This window comes from Egretta garzetta, unplaced genomic scaffold (genome assembly GCF_000687185.1).
Source record: "Egretta garzetta isolate BGI_Z169 unplaced genomic scaffold, ASM68718v1 scaffold259, whole genome shotgun sequence".
NCBI lineage: Eukaryota > Metazoa > Chordata > Aves > Pelecaniformes > Ardeidae > Egretta > Egretta garzetta.
In genome coordinates, this window is record NW_009260770.1 from 2,159,982 (window position 1) to 2,181,976 (window position 21,995).

Genomic DNA, 21,995 nt, shown 5'->3' on the forward strand with positions numbered 1-21,995 from the left:
GGCAGGTGGTTGGGAGGTAGGGGAGTGGGGGTGTGGTAGGGTGTATTTGAGGGGTAAAAATAGCTTAATAGCTTTCAACAAGAAATGAGAATTTACGTATACGCAGCTTTGTCAAGGAGTCTGCACTAGTACATAAAATTAGGTAGTCATTGAAAAATTAATGTCAAAATGTCCAGTGGAAATATCATCGTCTCACAAAAACATAGGTTGACCTTTGTTTGAAGTGTATTTCAATAGCTGAGGTCTTCATTCTGTACTTAGAAATCTAACAAAGAGTAAGAATAGGGTTCACTGAGCATGAAAAATAGAGCATTGGCCTTAAAAATTGAAATGTTATCAGTAATTGCTTTCCATTTTTTAACACCGATGTAAGTTTTAAATGTTTTCAAAGGTGTTTGTAATTGTGCTAAATATTTGTAAGACTTGTTTCCCTGAAGATAGTATTGTATAGATGTAACAGAATACAAATTGTCTTCACCTTTAACTGTTTCTCTCCTTGGGAAAGGTTGACGTTTGTAAGTGAGACAGTTCAGTGTGGTGTTAGTCTTGCAGTTGCTGTCTGTTGAAATTTTATCAAGATTCTCATCACTGCTTAAATTCAGCCTAATAGCATGTAAAAGTAGTTAAGACTCTTCAAATAGCTGTGAAACGTAAGATTTTTAAGACAGAAAATGCATCACAGTGCTCAGCACCTCAAGGCAATCAGTACCTGGAGGGAACAGTGTCAGGACAGATATTCTGTTTAGGAGAAAATAGTGGAGTGGAGTCCTTTGCTGTGCACCAGTTTCATCCTGAGCTTTGTTGAATTGCTCAAGTTTGGCTTTGTATTTCTAAAAACAACTTACAGCATATGGAACAGCACTGCAGCGTTTCCCAAACACAGTCTACCCACGTGAGTCTTTCAACTTTACTTCCACACTGACCTAAGTTTTGACTTAGGAGAGCATTTGCAAACATTTGTTAGTCCATTCCTTGTTTGACATTGAAGCGTATATATAAATAATTTGCTCAAGGCCTTTAATCCTCAGAGTTTGCAAAGCAGAGGGTAGTTAATGATGGTGAAGATTGTATGATACAGACAACTGGACACTTCTTAAGGATCAAGGTCTTATACAAAGCACTGTTTTCGATCCTTGCATCATCTAATTCCCATTTGCAGTTTTGGCTTTAATTTCAGCAGCTATATTTTTTTCTTCTTTTCATAATCCTGAAAGAAGGAACCAACCAAGGCCACTATTTCATCAAATTATACCTGTTATTGCTCAATCCAATAGCTTTGCTGCTGCATTTGGATTTCATTTTAGAAAGGAAAACCCATAAAGAATGTATTTGATAAACTGTTTTATGGGGAGGATCACTTAAACCATTAAATTCTGAACTTGTGTAAGTAGAGAACTACGTAGTTCTTCTCTTGTCCACCCCAAAGTGATGAAAAACATGACCAAAACTACAAATACCAGCGCGAGGGGAAAGCCTTACCAGTTTGCTGGAGAACACTTAAATAAAGTAGATGTGCTTGACACCAGCAAACTAGCAATTTGCATCAATTTCCACAAAACGTTCCTTTTCCTTGAGGTGTGTAAAATTAATCAGGAGCTCACATGTCAAGCAATTGGACATTCCATGTCACTTGCAAGTGACCATTTAAAATATCAAATTAAAAAGCTACAAGGCTTCTGCTGGTAGCTCTCTGGGAAGAGTAACTTTCTGTGAATACTTTCTGTACTTTCTGTGAATTTATTTTGTCGATCAATAGCTAACTCTGCTCCTATCTCTTTTGTCTTATCACAGTCTTGCCTCACCAGTGTTCCCCTAAAGTCTTTTATCAGAGGGATCAACTAGTCCTTGGCCCACTGCAGTTACCAGTGGTGGAGCCAAGGGCAAATCTCTGCCTGGAAAGTTTGAGAGCGCAGCTGTGAACTGGTAGGGAGCAGGCGAGCTGGCGCCAGGTGTGAAAGCCGCCTCAAAACTTGTACTGTGCCCGAGTCCTGTGTACTATGTGCAGGGGTGGTCCTCAGCAGGCAGTAACACCTTACAAGCTCATGTCAAAACACTTTTCATATTCCTCTGAATGGTCCATCCCTTAACATTATTCTGGATAATAAAGCAAAGGAAAATGCTTGGTTGAGTTCTACAGATACACAGGTCTGGTCTTGGTGAGATTTTTCCAGTAAGGCAGATGAATCCTTGAAGTCCATATTCATAGGAATAAAAGGATATATTATTTTTTTTTAAAAGCCTAATAACAAGGTCTAGTATATCTGCACAGAGATAAAATCTTTCAGAAATTAACCTTGACTTGGGAAGCCATCTCAAGCTGAGTTTTATTTTTTGAAGCTGTTGCAGGACCATAGTGCAAAGGATGAACCAAATAGCTAGTACAGTTGCATGTTCGGTGATCTGTTGGTTAAAGTAATTTCTTCTTGTTCCTTAAGAAAAGTTACATCTTTTAAGTCTATGTTAATAGTCCAAGGCTTTCAAAACACTTAACAAGCCTGGCATTTGCAGGCTGATGGTATGTTTTGCATAGTATCAATAGCTTGTCTTTGTGGCCCATGGGAAAAAGAAATCCTTTTCTTCTTTGTGGTGCATTCATACAGGCCCTCGCCCAAGATGACTGCAAGTGGAAACACTTTTTGTCCTCTGAAATCTTAATTCCAGCAGGCCAGGTGTTTTGACGAAGCTTCCAGTCTGTAGCTAGCCAAAAAGGTTTTGCAAAACCTACCTGAATTTTAGTGCGTGCGTCAGTTGTATTTTTGGTAATTTTATGGAGCCCTTGATGGAGTATATTCAAACAGATGCAAGAAATGCTGTTTGATTACTTTGGATGGTTAAATTGTGATTTCTGTTAACACTGCTTTGGCTTGGTGTACTCTGTTCCCTAGTCAATTGAGGATGAATTTGGATAGAGGAGCTGGCAAGGCTATGGTATTTACATAATGCCTTTTTTTTTTTTCTGTGAACCCTGAATGTGGATGGAAACAGTCTCTAATCTTCTTAGTGATCTAAGCAAAGATTGAATGCTTTGGGTCAAGCTGGGTTTTGGATAGGCTCAGTTAGGAAAAAAAAAAAAATTTAAAAAATCCCAGCTCTTCACAATGATTGCAAATGGAAATGCTTACAGACTGAGCTATTTAATGTTTCAGTAGTTGATAATATTTTTGATTTTTCAGCAATTTACAAAGACCACATAATTTATTTTCAACCATACTTTATGAGACTTTTTGGAAACAGAACAAACAGCCCTTGTGTTAAGCTCTGGGCACTGTTTGCATTCATTCCCCTTAGGGTAGTTTTAAGTTGTATCATGAGGGATGAAAAGGCAAGTGTCAGAATAAGCAGCATACAGAGGCTTCCTTTTCTCGATGAACTCTGAATGGCTGGAAAAGACTGCAGACCTGATCTTAATTCTTCTTGCACCATGACTGCTATGACATGGTAAGAGGAGGAGGAGTTCATTAGGTGGCTGTCCTTTCACATGCCAATTATTAAAATGTTCTGACTGTGATTTTTGTAGTATGCTGCAGTAACATAGCCTTTCAAACACTACTGTCATAAAATTAAAGATGTGATTTTTAATTTTTATTTAAGGTGGATAAATATCGTGAATTCGGGCTAGAAGTGACATTTCATACCTTTCTTGCCTTGCCTGCCTAGATTTTGCAGTATTTTTCATGTAGAAGTTACAGCTTGTCAGGCTCTCTGAACAACATGCAAGTACAATATATTAAAATGAAGGGGGAAAAAAAAAATCAGTCTGTCCTATTTGCATTTTCTTTTTTCTTCAGGCTTGCTTACCTTCCCCAATTCAAAAATTTATGCTAAGTCATTTCACTTAATGTTACCACAAGGGGGTTTTGTATATAATGCATCTTCACGTAATGTAAGATCACTCAGAGACTGATTTTTCAGAACATGAAAATTAGTAGGAGCTGCTGGCTCTCTTTTAATATCTGCAGCCTAACGTTTACAAACCAAATGGTTAACTTGTTATGTGGTTGCTTTTGTAACTAAGTTCAGCAGCAGGCATTTAAATTTTTTTGCTTTACTTCATGTTCAGTAATAGAATCAAAATTAGATCCATCCCCTGCTTGAACTTGCCACTGCTGTATTTCATTAACTTTCTCAATATTTGATGCAAATTGTTTCTAATTAACATGCTTCTAAATAAAGAAAAAAAGCATTCTTAAAAACCTGCGTGTAGTCTGTATAATAATAAAATTTTATTCTCAGCTATGAAGACCTGTACCATTTTATGACCCTTTTGAAATTGCTGGGTTTATTATTCTTACAGTTATTGTTATTCCTGTAAGTGGTGTATTTTAGAATGAAACCTGTTTTATCTGTACTATAATTAATAACCAAAAATAGCTTACTGAAAACATAGTAAGGCAGGTAAGGACATGATTAGTTATTGAGAGAAAGGAACAGAAATTAACCATACTCAGAATTTGGTCTTTTAAATGTTTAAATGTCACTGTAGCACACATTAGAGGTGCATCCGTTTCATTTTTTCTCCCTTTACCTGCAAAGGAGATTATATGATCTGTTAAAAAGGAAAAAAAGAAAATAAAAAAAGAAAAAAAAAAGGGGGGGGAGGGGAGAAAAAGGAAGAAAAGAGAAAGGAAAAACACAAATGAAAAAAGTGGGTTTTTTTCTGTCAACTATGTCCTTGTGATTATCCAGAAATAAATACGAAGAATGTAAGAAAATTTTGGCCATCATTGTAAAGTAGTATAAAATTTGAAAGGGAGGAATTGAGGGCAGTTTTGTGGACATGTCTGCCTTGTGTTCCCTATATATAAGGAAAGTATGTAGGAAGGGAGGAAAATATACACACGCATACATAAACTTTCCTCATAAATATCTATATATATATATATACACTTTTAGTCATAAAAATATATATATGGGTAAAATGATCAGAATAGGATATTGCAGGAGTCCAAATTGTGCTTGTAAAAATTTATCAAAGAAGCTGACCAAATCTGACCACTGAACTCTGTATTGTTATACTAATTGAAAGAAATAAAAGATAACAAGGGGCCTATGGCCTTAGAAAGCAACTTGTCAGTGAGATTGAGCCAATCTAAACCCGACTGCAACCAAAAGCAATTGTTCAGCCCTTCCTCCCTTTCCCCTTGCTCCATTTTTGCCTGCGCTGCTACGTGTGTGTCCGTGCTGTGAAGAATAATTGCCTCCTGCTCCACTTCCTTCACGTTGTTAATTTTTCTCCGGGTGAGTAATCCTATCTGAGTTAGGGCACGAACTCTGGTGCCGGCATAAGGGCATCAGTGGACGCGTACAGCTGGAGGCCGCAAGACCGCACCTTTTAGTGGCAGTATGGATTTAAATCACATTGAAAGCAATATGAAAGAGCAGCCCGAGCTTTATATGCATTGTGTCCCTTGTAACCACAGTGTTGACTGTAATAACAGGAGAGATTTAGACAAATATGCCACTAGGCTAATTAAGGGCTCTTCCCCTGAAGAGGCCTTTGTCTCAAGCTTTAGTCCTGGAGAGCTGAATGTAGCCACCTACTGCCTCAGGTTTTGGTTTGTTCTTAGTTTTAGCTCTAGAGCTATAAATACAGATAGATATAAATATAGATATAAAACCACAGTAACAAGACAAATTTTAAGGCCTTGTTTAAAATTTTGTTTTATTTTAATATATACACCAATATGATACATGATATGGGTGTTCTAGTTTTGGCTTTGGGTTTTTTTTTATTTAAAACTGTTTAGGAAACAAATTGTAGATACTATTTTGTTCTGTCCATTTCCAGCCAAGATTTCCATGATGAATACTTACGGATGATAGATTTGACTTAGGGGAAAAAATATTACAACTATTAACATCAGTGCTGAGCTATTCTGCAGTAGTAGAAGCTGGATGTTCATGTTCATGAAGCTGGATGTTGCTCATACCGTTCAGGTTCTCTGTTTGAAATGTAAAGGCTGGTTTTGGTGAAACTTCTCTTTTCGGAAATAAATGGGAGCTGCATCTTCTACTCTAAAAGCAATGCTGGACTGACTGCTTAACAGTAGTTGTGAATGATTATTAGCAATTTGAGTAGGCTTTCAGAGCCTTGTAGGTTCAGCATATATGAAAACATCTATTAGTGTTAACTTTATATCAGCTGTGCCTGTGTCTGGAAATGTTCACGGATGTCTGAGGTGAAGCAATAAGCCTGCTCTTCTATGGCTCCTGCTGATTTTTAAAATCTTTGTACTGCTTGAAAGAAATTGAATCAGAGTTTCAGCTTGACAATTATGCTTTACTTCTTTCCTTGCTTCACTTTCCACCCTTTCATAAATTGGTAGGGATACAGTTCACTTCCACATTCATAGGAAGGTAAACAACACTTACTGGTAAAGCTAGTTTGAATTAAGTACGTTTTCCCAAAATTTGATACTGCAAGATTGCTTTTATTCCCCTTCACAATTGTCGTCTGTCTCCAAAACAATGAAAAGGCAGTGTCTTGGTTTTCAGAGTTTTCCAGGATGTGGTCAACCAGTCCCCTTACCATCCTTACAGAACTTGTCTCATAAAGTAAACAGTAGCAGAAGACTCAGAAAATAACCCCCAATTTCTTCCTGAACTTTAATGTCTCATGGATTTTTGTGCCCTAAATGTTCTGTTGCATTCCCTTTCATGTTATCACATGCTCTGTAGCATTAATGAAAGCAATGGGGCATTGTTTTGATACTGCTATTTATTTTCTCTGTAGCTGTGTGCTGCCCACCTGCCAACCCGATCAGAGGCGCCGAACCACTACCAAGCAGTATGCCGGGCTCTGTTTGCTGAAACGATGGAACTGTACACTTTCTTGGCCAAAATTAAAAGTGCAAAAGAGGTAAGCAGTCTGAGAAGGTTTTCTGCTTTTGAGCTCATCACTGTGTGAATTAGGCTTACAAAATCACTTCTGTACCCAGCCAGTAGTGAATGTCAGATGCCTGAGGAAATTATCTGCAGTGTTCAGGGAGAGCAGTTCTACAGCTGAAGTTTTTTTTCTTTTGGCCTGTGACCATTTACAGATGTCTCGTAGAAATTGTTATTAATTGCGACTAGTCTATTTGGGAGTAAGCCAGAAGCTTTTTCTTGGAGGGTTACATATTGCATCCATTCTTGCATGTGTGTATGCAATGTATTTGAGTCTAAAACCTCTGGTGTTTCAGGGATGTTGTGAAGGATCGGATCTTTGTCTGTTGTCCTCAGCTCCTTCTCATGCCTTGACTTTGGCTGAGAATTATCTGAGATTCTTCCTGCTCATATTTTGTCCCCAGTCAGCAGCTTCCATTACCTTTGATGTATGATTGGTTTCTTTCTCTGTCACATAGGCTTCACAGCAGAGCCAACTTAAAAAAAGAAGAATTTCCGCCTGTAGGTCAGGATGCTCATGTTCCTTGCCTGCTTGGCTGCTACTGTTGATTGACAGGCCATCCTATGAACCACTGTAGTTACATGGTCTGGCTGAAGAGTAGCTTTGGGCGTGGGCGGTTGTTTTTTAATGAAGATATTTTCAGTGCAGAAGGGCTCCAGAAACAATTGTATTAACATGGTGTGGGTGTTGGTTACATTGGAAAACTGGTGGGTGAGGGGAAGGGCAGGGAGGGAAACATGCTTCTTAAAGCTCGTTTCTTCTCGGAAGCCAACTTGTCAAGTAACGACACTTTCATAATTTTTCTTTTTAATAAATCCCTGAAGGATTTTCTTTTCTTTTGTAAGTCAAGATCTACTGTACATTTGAAAAGCAGGGCAAGATTTTACAGGCCGATCTAAAAATCTTGCTGCTGTAAGAGGCCAAGGTGTTCTACCCACGTACACATGTTCCCACTGTTTTCCTTCGTCTGGTTCTAGGAAACAAACATGGCAAATACAAAAAAAAAAAAAAAAAAAAAAGAGTCAGTCCTTTTCAGGTTAATGAGCTGAATTGGCTCATCAAAGGGTTGGATGAGCCTCAGAGCAGCACAAGAGAGCTTTTATCCTCATGCTGGTGGTGGAAGATGCAAACTGGTCAGAGGCATAAGGGATTGATGCTGTCTTTTTCTTCCTGGTTGAGATGCATCCCTCCAAGGGGAAGAATCCTTCAGAGATGTTCTTCTGTTGCACGGGGTCACGTTTCACCCACTTTTCCTCCAGTCCTACTCAAAATGAAAGTAATTTTTAAGCTGGAGCAGTATCATATAAGGATAATTTTGACAGTGTCAGCATGGCTCAAGAGCCACCTGTTTCTTCTAAAGCACCTGTGTTAGGGTTCATCTGCATCCAATGCCCCTGATAGAGAGAGCAGACAGGTTACGGTGTCTCGGTGCTAAATCAGTCTCCTGAGCCTTGACATCATTAATTTCACACCTTGGCTTTTGACTGCTCTGTAGCGTTCTGACCGCTGGATATCCTAATTGAGGAACCTGTGCTAGAAACACCTCATCTAACAGCTGTTGCAAAGTCCATGTTGAGGCTCAAAGATAAGACCTTCTGGAGTTGTTCTTTCCATTCAGAGAGGAATTATGTTTCCAGTAGTTCTTGAGCATTTGGGCCACAGTAGGCAGTAATAAGGCATCTCTGTTGTCAATGTCAAAGTAAAATATTGTGGTTTATAACCATTTAAAATTAAATCTTAACAACACAGTTTTAAAAATTTATTTAAAAAGTAGAGGGATGTTTTGAATTTGCGAATTATTTAATCACCTTGTAATTGGACATAAAAACCCCACAACATCTGATCATACCACAGAGCATACTATGAGTTAATCCCAAATGAAAGAAACCATTTGCCTCTCAAAGGCTATTAGGGATTGATTCAAAGCACATTTAGGTCAAAGGAAGTAATCCTTGTAGATGGAATTTTGGCACTACTGGAATCACGAAGACTTTTATTGCTGTGCCTAACCAAGCCCAGAATTTTGATCTGTTGATTTCGTTTTATTCTGGATCAGTCCCCCAGTAGGCATACAAGAAGTGACCAGGAAAATTATCTTGTAAGCAGCTTCTGGAATCTGAATACTTTGGTTTTATGATGTGCTTGATCCTTGCTTATAGCTTTATCCAACTACAGATTTGGAATGTATTTAATTTTGAAAATTATGTAGCGTACAAAGAAAAAAATAGGTATAAAGAAAATACGAGGTGGAATGCTGTAAATCTTGTTACACCATTTTAAACTGACCTCTATGGTTTATACCTGAAGCAAGCAGGAATCATATGATCACTCCAGATTTGTGCCAGTAAAAGTGGTGGTATTGTTTATACGCTCTCTCTTGCAAATACATGGAAGAATCTCAATTCATGAGGAATACAGTTAAATACAATTCAAGTCAATTCCTTTTTCTTTTCCTTTTCTTATTGTCATACGAGTATTGGTTATAAAGGAGGGAAACACTTAATACTAAAGGACGTTTTGTTGTCTTGAATTTGTGGTGATTGCATTGGCAGATCACACCTCCCTCCAAATTACATACATCAGCACCAATTAAAAAAAGCCTTTTACTGTGTAATACTGTGTTTGTGACACTAAAGATGCCAGGAATTTCAACCTGTTAGTTTATTTCAAAAGCTGACAGCTTTATTCAGAGATCTTTCTTTAGAATCCCTCAGACCTAGACACAGTTGTGGATGTGAGATTGAAATGAAATTAAAACCACTAAAAAGTGGAAAAAATCCTCTAAAATTACTGAAAGTAACATTCCTATGAATAAAAATTACTTTGAAACTCCTTGGATTCCTTTAGGGCCACTGGATGATGGCATCTAGGTATCTGTTTCCCAGGAATATGAAGTTCATAGTTTTTGCTCAGTAGGCACTTAAACCGCCAACTTCACTGAAGTGGAAGAGTGAGAGTTTTTATCTGCAGAAATTCACTTGCTAGGAGTGGACCAAATCTGACCTATGTTACACTACAGCCCAGGACAGGTTTAGAAGAGAAGTACACTGTGAAAGAGGCAGAAAAAAATATTGCCATGGTGCTATTTTCAATTTGGCACTATAAAAACTTGTCAGGATGTTGAAAGTTGCAGGATTTCGTGAGAGATAGATCAGTAGGCAGGAAGGATAGACCTATAGGGTTGTGATATGTTTTGTTACTAATATATACACTGAGTAGTCATGCGCTCTTCAGTCTGTCATGTGAACGTCACTGTCGTATAACAAATGAAGCGTAATTTCAGAAAGGGTTTTACTGGCATGCATTTGGGTGAGTGCATTAATCAGAAATGATGAAGCAATGAGTGAGCTGTCCGGGTCATCTCAATGGATGTCAAAAAAATTGTTTAAGGCAGTTTGTCACATAAATGATGCCATGTGGATTTTATTTCCGGTCTGACTCCCTGTGTATGAAAGGTCAGCAGTAAAGCTGACTTGCAGACAAGGAGATGGTACTTCCATTCTTGAAGAGAATTAAGTGTTTAATGTAGTGGGTGCACAGGACAGGACTCAAGCCAGAGTTGAGAAAGGTGTGATACTACCATCACAATAGTAAAAAAATAAAAATAAATATAACAACAGTAGTAAAAATAAGTATTTCTGTGGAAAGCAGCAGCAGCAACTCCAAAGGTAGGGTTGAAATTAAGTTAACTAGTCTGATCTAATTTGCATCTTTTTGCAAGGTGAAGTTTTTCTAGCAAGTTTACTGGGTTTTTTTCCAGCTTGCTGACAGCATCTGTATGCAGCTCAGGCTCTGTGAAACATGACCTTGCTGCAGATCCACCCTGGGTACCATCTGCTACCATCCAGAAGTGGTCTTTTGGTGGGCCAAGATGTCTTAACTCTGTGCCCTGCTGTTGCAGCATTTACAGCTGATGACAAAAATGGAGTACAGCTTGTTTCTCATCTCAAGCAGTGAGCTTTTAAAATTGCAAGAGGAAATTTCCACAAAAAGGAGATCTCTCCCTTTTTTTTGGTTGTGTGTGTGTAAAAATGGTCAACAAGGTGGAAGAAATGCATGCCTGTGTGGTGAGGGGGAAGATCATTTGAATGTCTGCTAAAAATGGGCCTCATATAAAAGAAAAGACTAATCTTTTTCAGGATCATCCAGAGGTCATTGATATCACATTTGTTAGCACGAATATGCGATATCCATGAGATAAAGCAAATGTTCCTGCTGTGGAGTATCTGAAAAGGTCACACGTTGCTCAGAAGTGGCATCAGGTGTGACTGAGAGAGACAGGGAGAGACTCCGCACGCATAGGAATGCAGAAATTGCTTCTCTGGATTGGACCAGGCATCTACCTGCTCTGCTTACCCACATTGTGAACCTGCTATATTGAGAGGATATCTGCCCTAGTCCTCCTTCAGCTCCCTGTTACTGCCCAGTCTTGCCTTCTACTGGAGTTAATGCTCCACGTGCACTTAATGGCTGAGTGAGCCAGCAATGTGCCCTTGTCGCAAAGAAGCCTCACGGTGTCCTAGGAGAAATATTGCCAGCAGGTCGAGACAGGTGATCTTTCCCCTCTGCTCAGCACGGGTGAGGCCACAGCTGGAGTGCTGGGTCCAGTTCTGGGCTCCCCAGTACAAGACAGATCTGGACGTACTGGAGAGAGTCCAACGAAGGGCCACAAAGATGGTGAAGGGACTGGAGCATCTCTCCTATGAGGAGAGGCTGAGAGAGCTGGGGCTGTTCAGCCTGGAGAAGAGAAGGCTCAGGGGCTTTTATCAAAGTGTACAAATACCTGAAGTGAGGGTGCAAAGAGGGCAGAGCCAGCCTCTCTTTGGTGGTGCCCGGTGACAGGAGGAGCAGCAGTAGGCATTGCCTGAAATACAGGAGGATCCCTCTGAACATCAGGAAACACTTTTTTTTTTTTTTTTTTTTTTTTTTTTTTACTATGAGGGTGACCAAGGACTGGCACAGGTTGCCCAGAGAGGCTGTGGAGTCTCCATCCTTGGAGATACTCAGAAGCTGCCTGGATGTGGTGCTGGGCCACTGGCTCTAGGTGTCCCTGCTTGAGCAGGGCAGCTGGACCAGATGACTTCCAGAGGTGCCTTCCAACCTCAACCACACTGTGAGTGGTACCAGTAAATGCCAATGCCAGCCTGTAGCAGAGCTAAGCATTTTTGAGTGGGCTGTGAGTGATAAACTCCACAACTGGCACAGCTGGTGCTAAAAGACACCATGTGATGCTGGCCAGCATAAAATACAAGTGTCTAGTGGCAGATGTGTCTTAATTTGCTGGAGTAGGTTTGACTTATATCTCAACATTTTTTAGACATTGTTGTACACCCTAAAGCATCAAGTTTAATATTCCTTCCAAACTAATTAAGACTTTGTATATTTTTATAATTGCCTACATCTTCAATTGCAGTGAAAGTCCAGGTTCAGCAAGAACTAGTCCATAATTTTATTATCCACAGTATGCTTTGTAATTAAGTTTTTGGTAGAATACAGATAAAGCTCCCAGTCTGTCATCTTCACACCGTTCTTTTAAATCGTGTCACCTTTCATTTCTGTCCTTCCTCATGTAAAAACATAACTCTTACAGTCTGCCTGGGTATATTTCAATCTGATCTGTATGAAAAAGCAAACATACAAATGCTAATGAAGTACATGAGAAGAAATGAAATTGTTCCTTGCCTTTTTTCCTTGTTTCATGCCATGTAAAGACTCAGTTGGAAAACAGTTAATTAAAAAAGTCAAGTGTTACTTTCCATTTAATGTGGCTATACTTGTACAAAATATGATAATAGAGGTAGTTAATAGGTACCTAAACAACGTTAATGTCTAACTTATTTTGGAACTATGGTCATTAGCCAAGTTACTCTTAATAGTCTTGTGACCATAAAAGCTGTTAAATACCCTGCTGCTTGGATTTTCAAAAAGCACAGCTGGAGAAAGAAATCGATTCGCAAACATTTCTGCTTGTAACTTCACTTCTGCCCACACTTCCACGCTTCTGGTGACTCCGCTTTTGCAACTGTCTTGTCATTGGGCTCGCGGCCCCATCGCGATTTGTTTGATCCCTCAGTTTAGGAGGTTTAATAAGGGAAACCGCTTCTTAAATGGTGCAGGCACTGTCACTCAGTAAGTGTTATATGCACTTGATTTGGAATTTTTTTGTCTCTTCTTAAACAGTTATGTTGAGCAGCATGGTGACTATTGCCCTTTTCAGAGCTGAGCAAAATGCATTGACCCATACCTCTATATATGAAGAATTTTGTCTGTTACCCACTCCAGAGATTTTCAGGGACTGATTTAACTAATCCTAGTCCTACATTTGAATTAATTGGGATTTGGGTCTTTTCAAAGAAATAGAGTAATGCTGCTGGCCAAGCCCTTGGAATTTAAACCCAAGTTGGATATCTGAATATATAAAAGCAAGTTTTCCCCTATGTGCAGGTTACATATTTTTAAATTGAGCCTAGAGGTGCAAGAATATATTAGTTTCACAGATAGCAGTGTAAGAATTACTTGCATTAGCAAACAAATGATTCCTAATTAAGAATATAAACTGGGAACTGCAGTAGACTGCGTTCTGCAATTGGTGAAAGACAAAGTCCAGATCTGGATTCACAAGATTCACATCTTCATTAAAACGTTGCATTTTAGAGAGCGATTTGTGGAAGCGAGTCTTGGATGCTGTGCTGACAAGTCTCTTACATAAAGTCCCATCTGTCACCAAGAGAGTACGTCTCAAATGTGGGACACGCTGCAGCCGCAAATCAACTGCCTGCTTTTAATAGTGCAGCAAGATGTTTGAAGACATTTGGTATTTTTATTACTAGCTTTTGTCACAAAATGCAGGGTTGTGTTTTTTTTTTAAAAAATAAGGCCAAATGCTGTAATGGTTTAAAAAAAGCCAAAGCTATTGAAACACTTGCTTCCTAGACATCCAACCCTTATTTCCTGAATGAATGCCCAGGCTGTAAGAGGTGAATCAGGTCTGTGGTATGGGTCTGAGGTTCCGGGACCATTTAAAAAAACCCTTTTAAGATATTTCTGCTTTCTGAAATGGAAACCCATTTAGGCCATGTATTTATTGTACTATAATAGCTCTTCTTAACCTGTTCTCCCAAGGGTAAATACAAGTGGCTACAGCAGCTGAGGCTACTTGCAGGTTTTGGATCACAGTTAAGTTTTGAGAAATGGTCTCTTGTAATGTTGGTTTCCATAATTTATGATTGAAACAGATGCAGAAACCCACTGATGCTGGCTGGGGGGAAATGATAATATTTCATTTAGTCTAGAAGTTTAAACATAATCATTTGTCACAGTGAATTTATTCCTTCCTAAGCAGCACTTGACAGTTGTGGAACACTTAAAGAAACTTTCCTAAGGACTGGCTGCAAGGATAGAGCACTTCCTGTTTCTTTTTCTCCCCAATCCTCTAAAGCTTTCTAACTTCTATAATGATGGAAATTCCTTTCCTTTCTACTGTTCTCCACTAATTGCATGGTGAGCTGTGTTTAGGGATCGGAGCCAGGTGCGGGGGAGGGCAATGAAACTGGGCTAGGATGGGGAAGAGCAGGAGCCCAGCTTTGGCACTAGCCTGTGCTTGTATCAGCGCATTTGGATCATAAAACTGAACTTTGAGAGACTGATCTCTTGGCTGGCAGGTCTTGCTCTTGAAACTCTCCAGTGCAGGGTAGCCAGCATCACTTACACCTGTGCTTTCTCGGGTAGAAACTCCCCCTCTAGCTATGTTCCAGAGAAACTAATTAGATGGTTGCCTTATTTGGAAGATCTTCCATCTGTTCAGGATTTTTTTTTTCCCCCTTCTTATTTTCTGCTGTTAAGAAAAACAGGTTGTAATCTTTTTAGCTTCATGGAATATTTATGTCAGTCAGAGGCACGAGCCTTTGGGCATAAACAAGCCTAGTAAACTGTATGGTAGGGAACGTGGTTGCTGAGATGGGTAATGGCTACAGATCTTGTTGAACAGTCGAAGTAAATGTTAAACAAATGGAACATGTTAATTTTTTAAAAAATTAATGTGTACCTTTCAGTATGGAAAGGAGGAGCAAATTGACAGTTGTGAGCTCATGTACTGGTTAGCTTTTTGATTACAAAGAGGGAAAGGAGAAAGTATCAGAATGATTTTATATTTTGCAGTTTATCAATAAATGTTAGCAGTTTGCAAGAAAGCAAGTAATTTATAGTTTACAGATACTGTATTTGAAATGATTACTGCAGCTGTATGAAACAGAAAAGAAGAAACCCTGAATGGCAAAATACACATAGGCAAGGCCTTTATGTTACTCGTTCTTTCCATTTTTCTTTCTTTTTCCTTGGAGAAGGGTGGTTGCCTGTAAGTGTCAGACTGACTGCTGACCACAGTGACAGGGCCAACACAAGTTTCCATAAAGACATTCTTTCCCAGTTGGGTATCCTGTGGCGATGCTGTGAGTCATGCCAAAACGTTCCCACACTGTCCCGTGATGTATTTGCTTCTGTGGTGTAGGTGATTTATGGGGGGTTTTTTTAGAGTATTCTTGTAAATTACGTCTTTTATTTTTATAAGTCAATGGTAGTATTTCTTTGATATGAAAACAACTGTGTCACTTACTTAAAATAAGACAATTAGTAACCCGCTTGCTCTCTTTCTAAAACCCCTGTGGTGGCTGACTCACATGTACTATCTCTGTAACCAATTTTGGTAGATGTTAAATGTGCACTCTTCCAGTGCTTCCATTTCTCCCACTGAAATGCTGGTAGTTTTGGAACTACTGCCAGGAAAAAAAAAATTTACAAAATATGCTTATATTTAAGTTCTCTGGGTAAAAAAAATTTAGTCTTTCTTTCTCAAAAACTAGATTGAGACTGATTGTTCAGTTCCATTAAAGAAAGAGCTTGAGTGCTTAAAAGTGAGAAAAAGATTTTTGATAAATAAATACAGTTGTCAGACCTCTGACCCATTGCTTTAGTCTCATAAAATAAACAAGTAGTTAACAGGGGATTTAACCGCCCATTTTGATTACATTAGTGAGTACTTAGAAAACAGATCAAATTAAACATTGTTAAAGATTTTCTGGAAAACTCTGTAGAAGTGGAATGGAGTACTGAGAATTTGTTTGTACTGCTGATTCCAGAACATTTCAATACAGAAGTAAACCAAAAAATAGCATTTTGAATATGCAGTTGTTTATGTGTATAAGTTCATTTCTGTAAAGCCACAGCCTTTTAAATCTTTCGCTTGCATTTTTGTGCAAGCTTGCCTAATCTTTGGTCTGCTGTAACTTTTAGTAATTTTTCATATTCTTGTAAGTATGAAAGCTTTTTTTTGCCCCTTGGCAGAGAATCTTTTCCATATTTGCATGATCTGATCTTATTCATAAATAGCAGTTTTTACGTTTGGAAGTTCTGTTTCTCTTCTTTACATGATTTTATTACTCAGATTTCAGAATCTATAACCATGTTATACAGACTACTTAATTTCAATATGTATGCAAGTCTGTCACTGTTTAGTTTAAAGGATTTCTCATAGTTTATTTCTCCTCACAACTAACTTTCTGGGAATTTCTCCTTCTACAAAAATGAGCTGTCTTGAATTCAACAAATAACAGTAATTTTGGTATGAATGGGATCCTCACCAAGTTGGTAACATTTTCTGTGTTGTAGCTTAACAGACCTGCTAGGTTGTTGGGGGTTTTTTTCTGTATACAGCCCAATTTTAGGCATATTAAAATTTCTATGTATGGTTTTTCCTCTGGCATCCTATTATCTGAAGGACTTTCATACTGAAAACTTTATTTTTTTTCCAGCATTTAAGGTCCACTTTTCAATTAAGAGAAATATATTCCAATAGTATTTCAAGTTACTTTTACAGTATTGCTATTCAAGTAATAAAACATTCAGTAGAATACTCAAACAACGTAACTCAACAGATACCAGAAATTAAGCTTCAGTTTTACTTGAGAGTAATGCCACCATTCATCTATTGACCATTCATCAATTTTCTTTTCATTGGCAGAATCTGAGGAAGATTCAAGAAATGGACAAAGAGGCAAGTGATGAATCCAGCACAGATCTTGATGACTTAAAAAATGCTGACTGGGTAAGATAGCAATTGAGTAGTGATTCAGCATCATTACTTGTAGTTTATATTTCTTTATAATGCTTACCTGAAGTTGTTTGGTTTATGTTAAAATCAGTGTCTGGTATTTTTTAACATAGGAATTAATAGTAACTCATGAGAAGTCAGAACCAAATGAAATCTCAACCTTCCTTTGCAAACAGACGAAACAATACAAGTATCCAAGCATTACATTTTTTCTTCAGACATTTTTCAAGGAGAAGCTTTTGCAATTTAAAAAAACTAGACATTTAGACAGGTATGGTGCTGACTGCCCTTCAGAGGGGCAGCCAGGCAGTAGGCAGAGCCATCAGCCAAGTTTCTCCAATGGTGAGAGAAAAATCTTACAGAGAAACTCTTAACAGAAGGTAGCTTGTTTTATTTTCTAGTTGCTATTCTTGTTCATAGAGGAATTTTATGGGGTTCTTAAAGGTTCTTGATTTCAATCTCGCAATATTCTGTCCACCACCTGTTCTTCCTCCTCTTCAGCCATTCCCTCTGCCCAGAAAATGAGAGGAAGGCATTAGTGTGTGGTGCTCTTACAGGCAGAGCAAAAGGAAGTTGAGTACTGAGAGGATAATGCTAGACCTTAGGATTTGGAGTCCATTCCAAAATTTCTATTTGAAGAACAACTGCTGGAAAATTTTGCAAGAAAGTTCTGGGCCTAAAGGAAACAAAGTTTTGGATTCAATCACTGTTTAAGTCACATACTATTAGCTGTAAGTCCAGAAACTTCCCTGACATGCTTGTAGTATACTTTAAATGGAAATACAGATGTATGATATGAGAATTTCAAATCCTTTTTCTGTATTATCTTAGAGGTGAACATCACTTTAGGTGACACTCTGCAGTCCTGCTGAGTTGCAACAAAGCTTTGTTACATTCATGAGGGTTAAAAATAGGGTTATATAAAATAAAATGCGTTTTGGTTGATGTGTTAAAAATAAAATAGTACAGCTGTACGTATTTGGTGGTGTTCTGAAAGGGCAATTAACAACTTTGGTTTAATCTGAGGTGGTATTCAAGGGTAAGGTATCAAATAAAATTTCTCTTTTCTCTTCAGGCTCGTTTTTGGGTACAAGTGATGCGAGATTTACGGAATGGTGTTAAACTTAAGAAAGTTCAAGAGCGTCAGTACAACCCACTCCCAATAGAATATCAGCTCACACCCTATGAAATGTTGATGGATGATATTAGATCCAAACGGTATACCTTAAGGAAGGTCATGGTAAGTCAAGAGAATCACTAGAATTTTTCAAATCTGAAATGGTCTTTTCCTCTTTTATTTTCTTCTTTTTTTTTCTCAGAACCTTGAAATTATGATTTCACATAGATAGTAATGTTCATGGTTTTTATATGGCATCTTACATTTACATAGTACATTGAGGGGAAAAACATGAAACTAACAAATGTTGTGTATTTTCTTTTCCATATGGCAGGCATTTAAAATTCTGAAAGACATACCTACATATCATATGCTTGAACAAATGACTTGTGCTGGTTTTAAGATAACCTTAAGAGTCATATCAAAACTCCTGTCCTGCTTTCCACTGAGAGATTGTTTTAGGCTTTTGTTATTGGGGAGAATATTTATTTTGAGTTACAACATAATTTTTGTAATTCCAGAATGTAAAGTGCTACCACGTTGTTATATGAGTTATACTGTGACAGGAGAGGAAGACCTGCAGTGGTTGAAAACTTATGTTACCATGACGTGTTCTGAATTTTGAAGGAATACTCTATGTAAAAGATGTTAAATCTTCAATTTGTAGAGGCTGAGCTCAATTATTTTCAGCATATACTATTGCTGCTTTCCAGTCCAGAACATATGCCAAAGGAAGCTGGAGAGTGTTGGTGGGTAGATACTCATAAAGGTGCATGTAAGACTGACTTGAGACACTCTTTTTATCAGAATCCATTTGATATTTACTGGTGTTGCCCTGTTCTTTCTTTCCTTTTGGTTTATATTGTGTTCAACATTAAGATGTTCTTCCTGATAAGCTAGCAACTGATCTAAAGGGCTCTTTATCCCTAGTAGGACATTTTAAACCCCTTTGTCAGAGGCACGTGTTTGGTCAATGTCAATATTTATACCTTGCAGTTATCTTCATCTGTTATTAGTTACAGTGGAAGCATTGTCTTAGAATATTCAGTGTTCAAATGTATTTGCTTTCCTGACAAAATATCACACAACCTTTGTTAGTGCGAAAGCTGTGATTCCACCAGAAAAATTCAGATATGGGGGTGGGGGGAAAATGAGAGAGACAGAAAGTGTGCAGTTTGTTCTATCAGAGATCATTAGAAAAAAGAATAAAGGAGGAAAAAAATGGAACAACTACATGGGGAGCAAATAAATGAATTCTGTTACAAATATAAATGCCTTTTATGTATGAGCTGAAAGTACTTTCCTAATCAAGATCTGGATTTAGACTATCAGAATGTATTTATTTTCTGTGGCAGATGTTGCTTAAATGTTAAATCAATAGGGTAAAATACATACCCAGGTAATGATGTTATCTGTCTTTCTGCTAACAATTCAGAGAACTGGGCTGTGTGTTCCTACTACCCACTGCAAAAGAGGAACAGTCCCCTCAGGACCTTGATTACTGTATGTAATCAGGATAGTAGTTTTGTTTGAGTGGGAACCCCTGGGTCGTCTAATTTTGCTTTTGTCAGACTGCCCTTCAATTCATCTTCTGCTGAGCAAGCCTCTGCCTCTTCAGAAGAGATTTTCTTCATTGTATGTTAGGTCTTGGAGGCACAGCTGCTCCTCTGCTCATCCAGACTCTCCCTGTATACAAAATCCCTGCAAGCATCTATTTTTGTCCTGCGATCTTGTCTACTGGGTAGATTGTCCAAAGTGACCTCTGGGCATAAACATGAATTAGGATTACAATCAGCTGCAGGTACAGTACCTGTAGTGCTGTCTGTGATGCAATTGCTGTCTTAGTCTGGCAACTGCTAATGACATTGTGTTAGAAGAGTAACCTCTTTCTTATTAGAAACCTTAAATTCAGTAACTTGGATTCTGCTGCAGGGTCTGCTTGAAGAATGTGGAAAGCGTGCACAGTAATAAGAGTGCAGCTTGACGTGAAATGTGTGGAGCCTGAAGGATTCACACAGAATTGCAGGTTTAGTTAGATCGCATAAATACAGCATCCTTCAGCTGACCGTCATGGGTCAAAGCTGATTGTATGTATTCCCATCAGAGAAAACTGTCACGGGTCTTGCGAAAAGGAGAAAAGGACAGGAATCCTAAATCTGAATTTTAAGGCAGCCTGGGAAGGATGGATTATATTTTCTGTCAGTCAAAATGGATGTTTGGCAAAATTTTTATTAAAAGCAATTTTGCTTTAAATTTATAGGTAGTATTTTTAGACTTGGTAGCTTGTGAAAATATATATGCTACTAATGATAACAAGAGGTTAAGTACATTTTTAAAGTAAATGAGATACAACATGAAGTCTTTAACTGTTCTTTTTATTAATATAATGCTGTGTTTAAAAGAGTAGCTTGATCTGGCTGCTCATTACTTTGACTAAAAATTAGAAAAGGAACAGATGTTCCTATCAGGTGCATTACTTAGTCTGAAACACCAAAATAGTTCCTATCAAAAGTGTTGGGTTAGCAGATGCCAATAACTGGAGCTGTCTGTTCTTTTGTCATACTGCAAATATTCAAAATGTTTTGAAGGTGTAAAATGTCAAATTCTGGGCTTTTTGTAAATAACTGGTTTCATTAGTTTCAGTGACGTTGGCATTTCTATTTCAGTACATCCAAAAATAATTTCAGATTTGTCATCTCTCGATCCTTGTTTCTATGGTTGCTGTGGGAACAAGATAACTTTCATCCTGGCATTTTGTAATCTTTGCATGTCTACATGGAGAGGTTTAATAGTGGTTTTCTCCTATGGAGCACTCACTCCCAAAAAGTTAAAAATTGTGAACGCTGGTAGAGTCAACGCTTGGAAATGGGGAAATTAAGCATTAAATTACTCTTACAGTCTTATTTTTTCTTTATTATGCATGTGTGTTAAGCTACAGCTTTTAATTCCACATCAATTCACAATTCTTTCTCTTTCCTGCCTACCTCCCCCCCCCTCCAAGATGTGCACCATGCACCATTTCTTGAGCAGTGCTTCTTGAACAGTAGCTGATAACGCTGTTGTTACTTATTCAATGCATGGCTGTCAGGCACCTTTCATGTAGTATCCAAACTCAGCATTACATTGCATAACAGTTAAATTCTTCATAGGTCATGGTCCTCTTGCCTTCATATTCGAGCTCTTCACAAATGCCTGTGATGCAGTGGTCTTAGCTTGGCTGTGTTGCAAAAAGGGAGTTTAAGCACATAGGTTGAAGCTATTATTATCAAAAATATCCAGTAATTTGAATGCCCAATCTGAGAATCCTGTGGTGTGGCTGTTTGGGTATTTTTAACAAGAAAATACTTATTTCTTTACAGTATTTAGCATCTTACAGTACTTACGTTAATTGCAATAACCGCTGTGCATGAACAGTATTTTCATAAGCAAGAATTCAGTTGTTTGAAGCTGTACATCGAGAATGTGAGGAAAAGACTGACCAGTTTGTCCAGCTGAGCACTGTAGAGTCTGTCGTTCTCTCATGCACAGGTCTGATGTAGTTTTACTGAGTGGTATTCAGCCGCTTTAAGCAGGGAACCAGCCTATTTTCATTTTCTGCCTTCGTCACGTTTCTGCAGAAGTTTAGGAGTCACCCTAGGTAGAGCAGTGAGCTTTACAGTTCCTGATCATGCTTTAGGGGAGTTCAGAGGAGGAGTGACGCTCTGTAAGTGCTATGGTTATCGTGTGGTATCATAAACTTGTCTTTAGAATAGATGTGCAGGAGCAGCGGTGTGAACATACAGTGACTTATGACATAAAGGCCAAGTGCAAGGTCCTGCACCTGGGTTGGGGTAACCCCCAGTATCAGTACAGGCTGGGGGAAGAAAGGATCGAGAGCAGCCCTGCCG

At 38.4% G+C, this 21,995-nt stretch overlaps 1 protein-coding gene across 1 annotated transcript in view; it reads left to right on the top strand.

The window, feature by feature from the left end:
• The window catches only part of SPIRE1 (spire type actin nucleation factor 1), a 70,288-nt gene that overhangs the window by 16,329 nt on the left and 31,964 nt on the right, over window positions 1-21,995 (top strand). Inside the window, exons 2-4 of the mRNA XM_035901620.1 lie at window positions 6,734-6,859; window positions 16,902-16,985; window positions 18,067-18,231. Of these exons, the coding sequence (XP_035757513.1) occupies window positions 6,734-6,859; window positions 16,902-16,985; window positions 18,067-18,231 (375 nt within the window). The remainder of the gene's footprint in view (window positions 1-6,733; window positions 6,860-16,901; window positions 16,986-18,066; window positions 18,232-21,995) is intronic.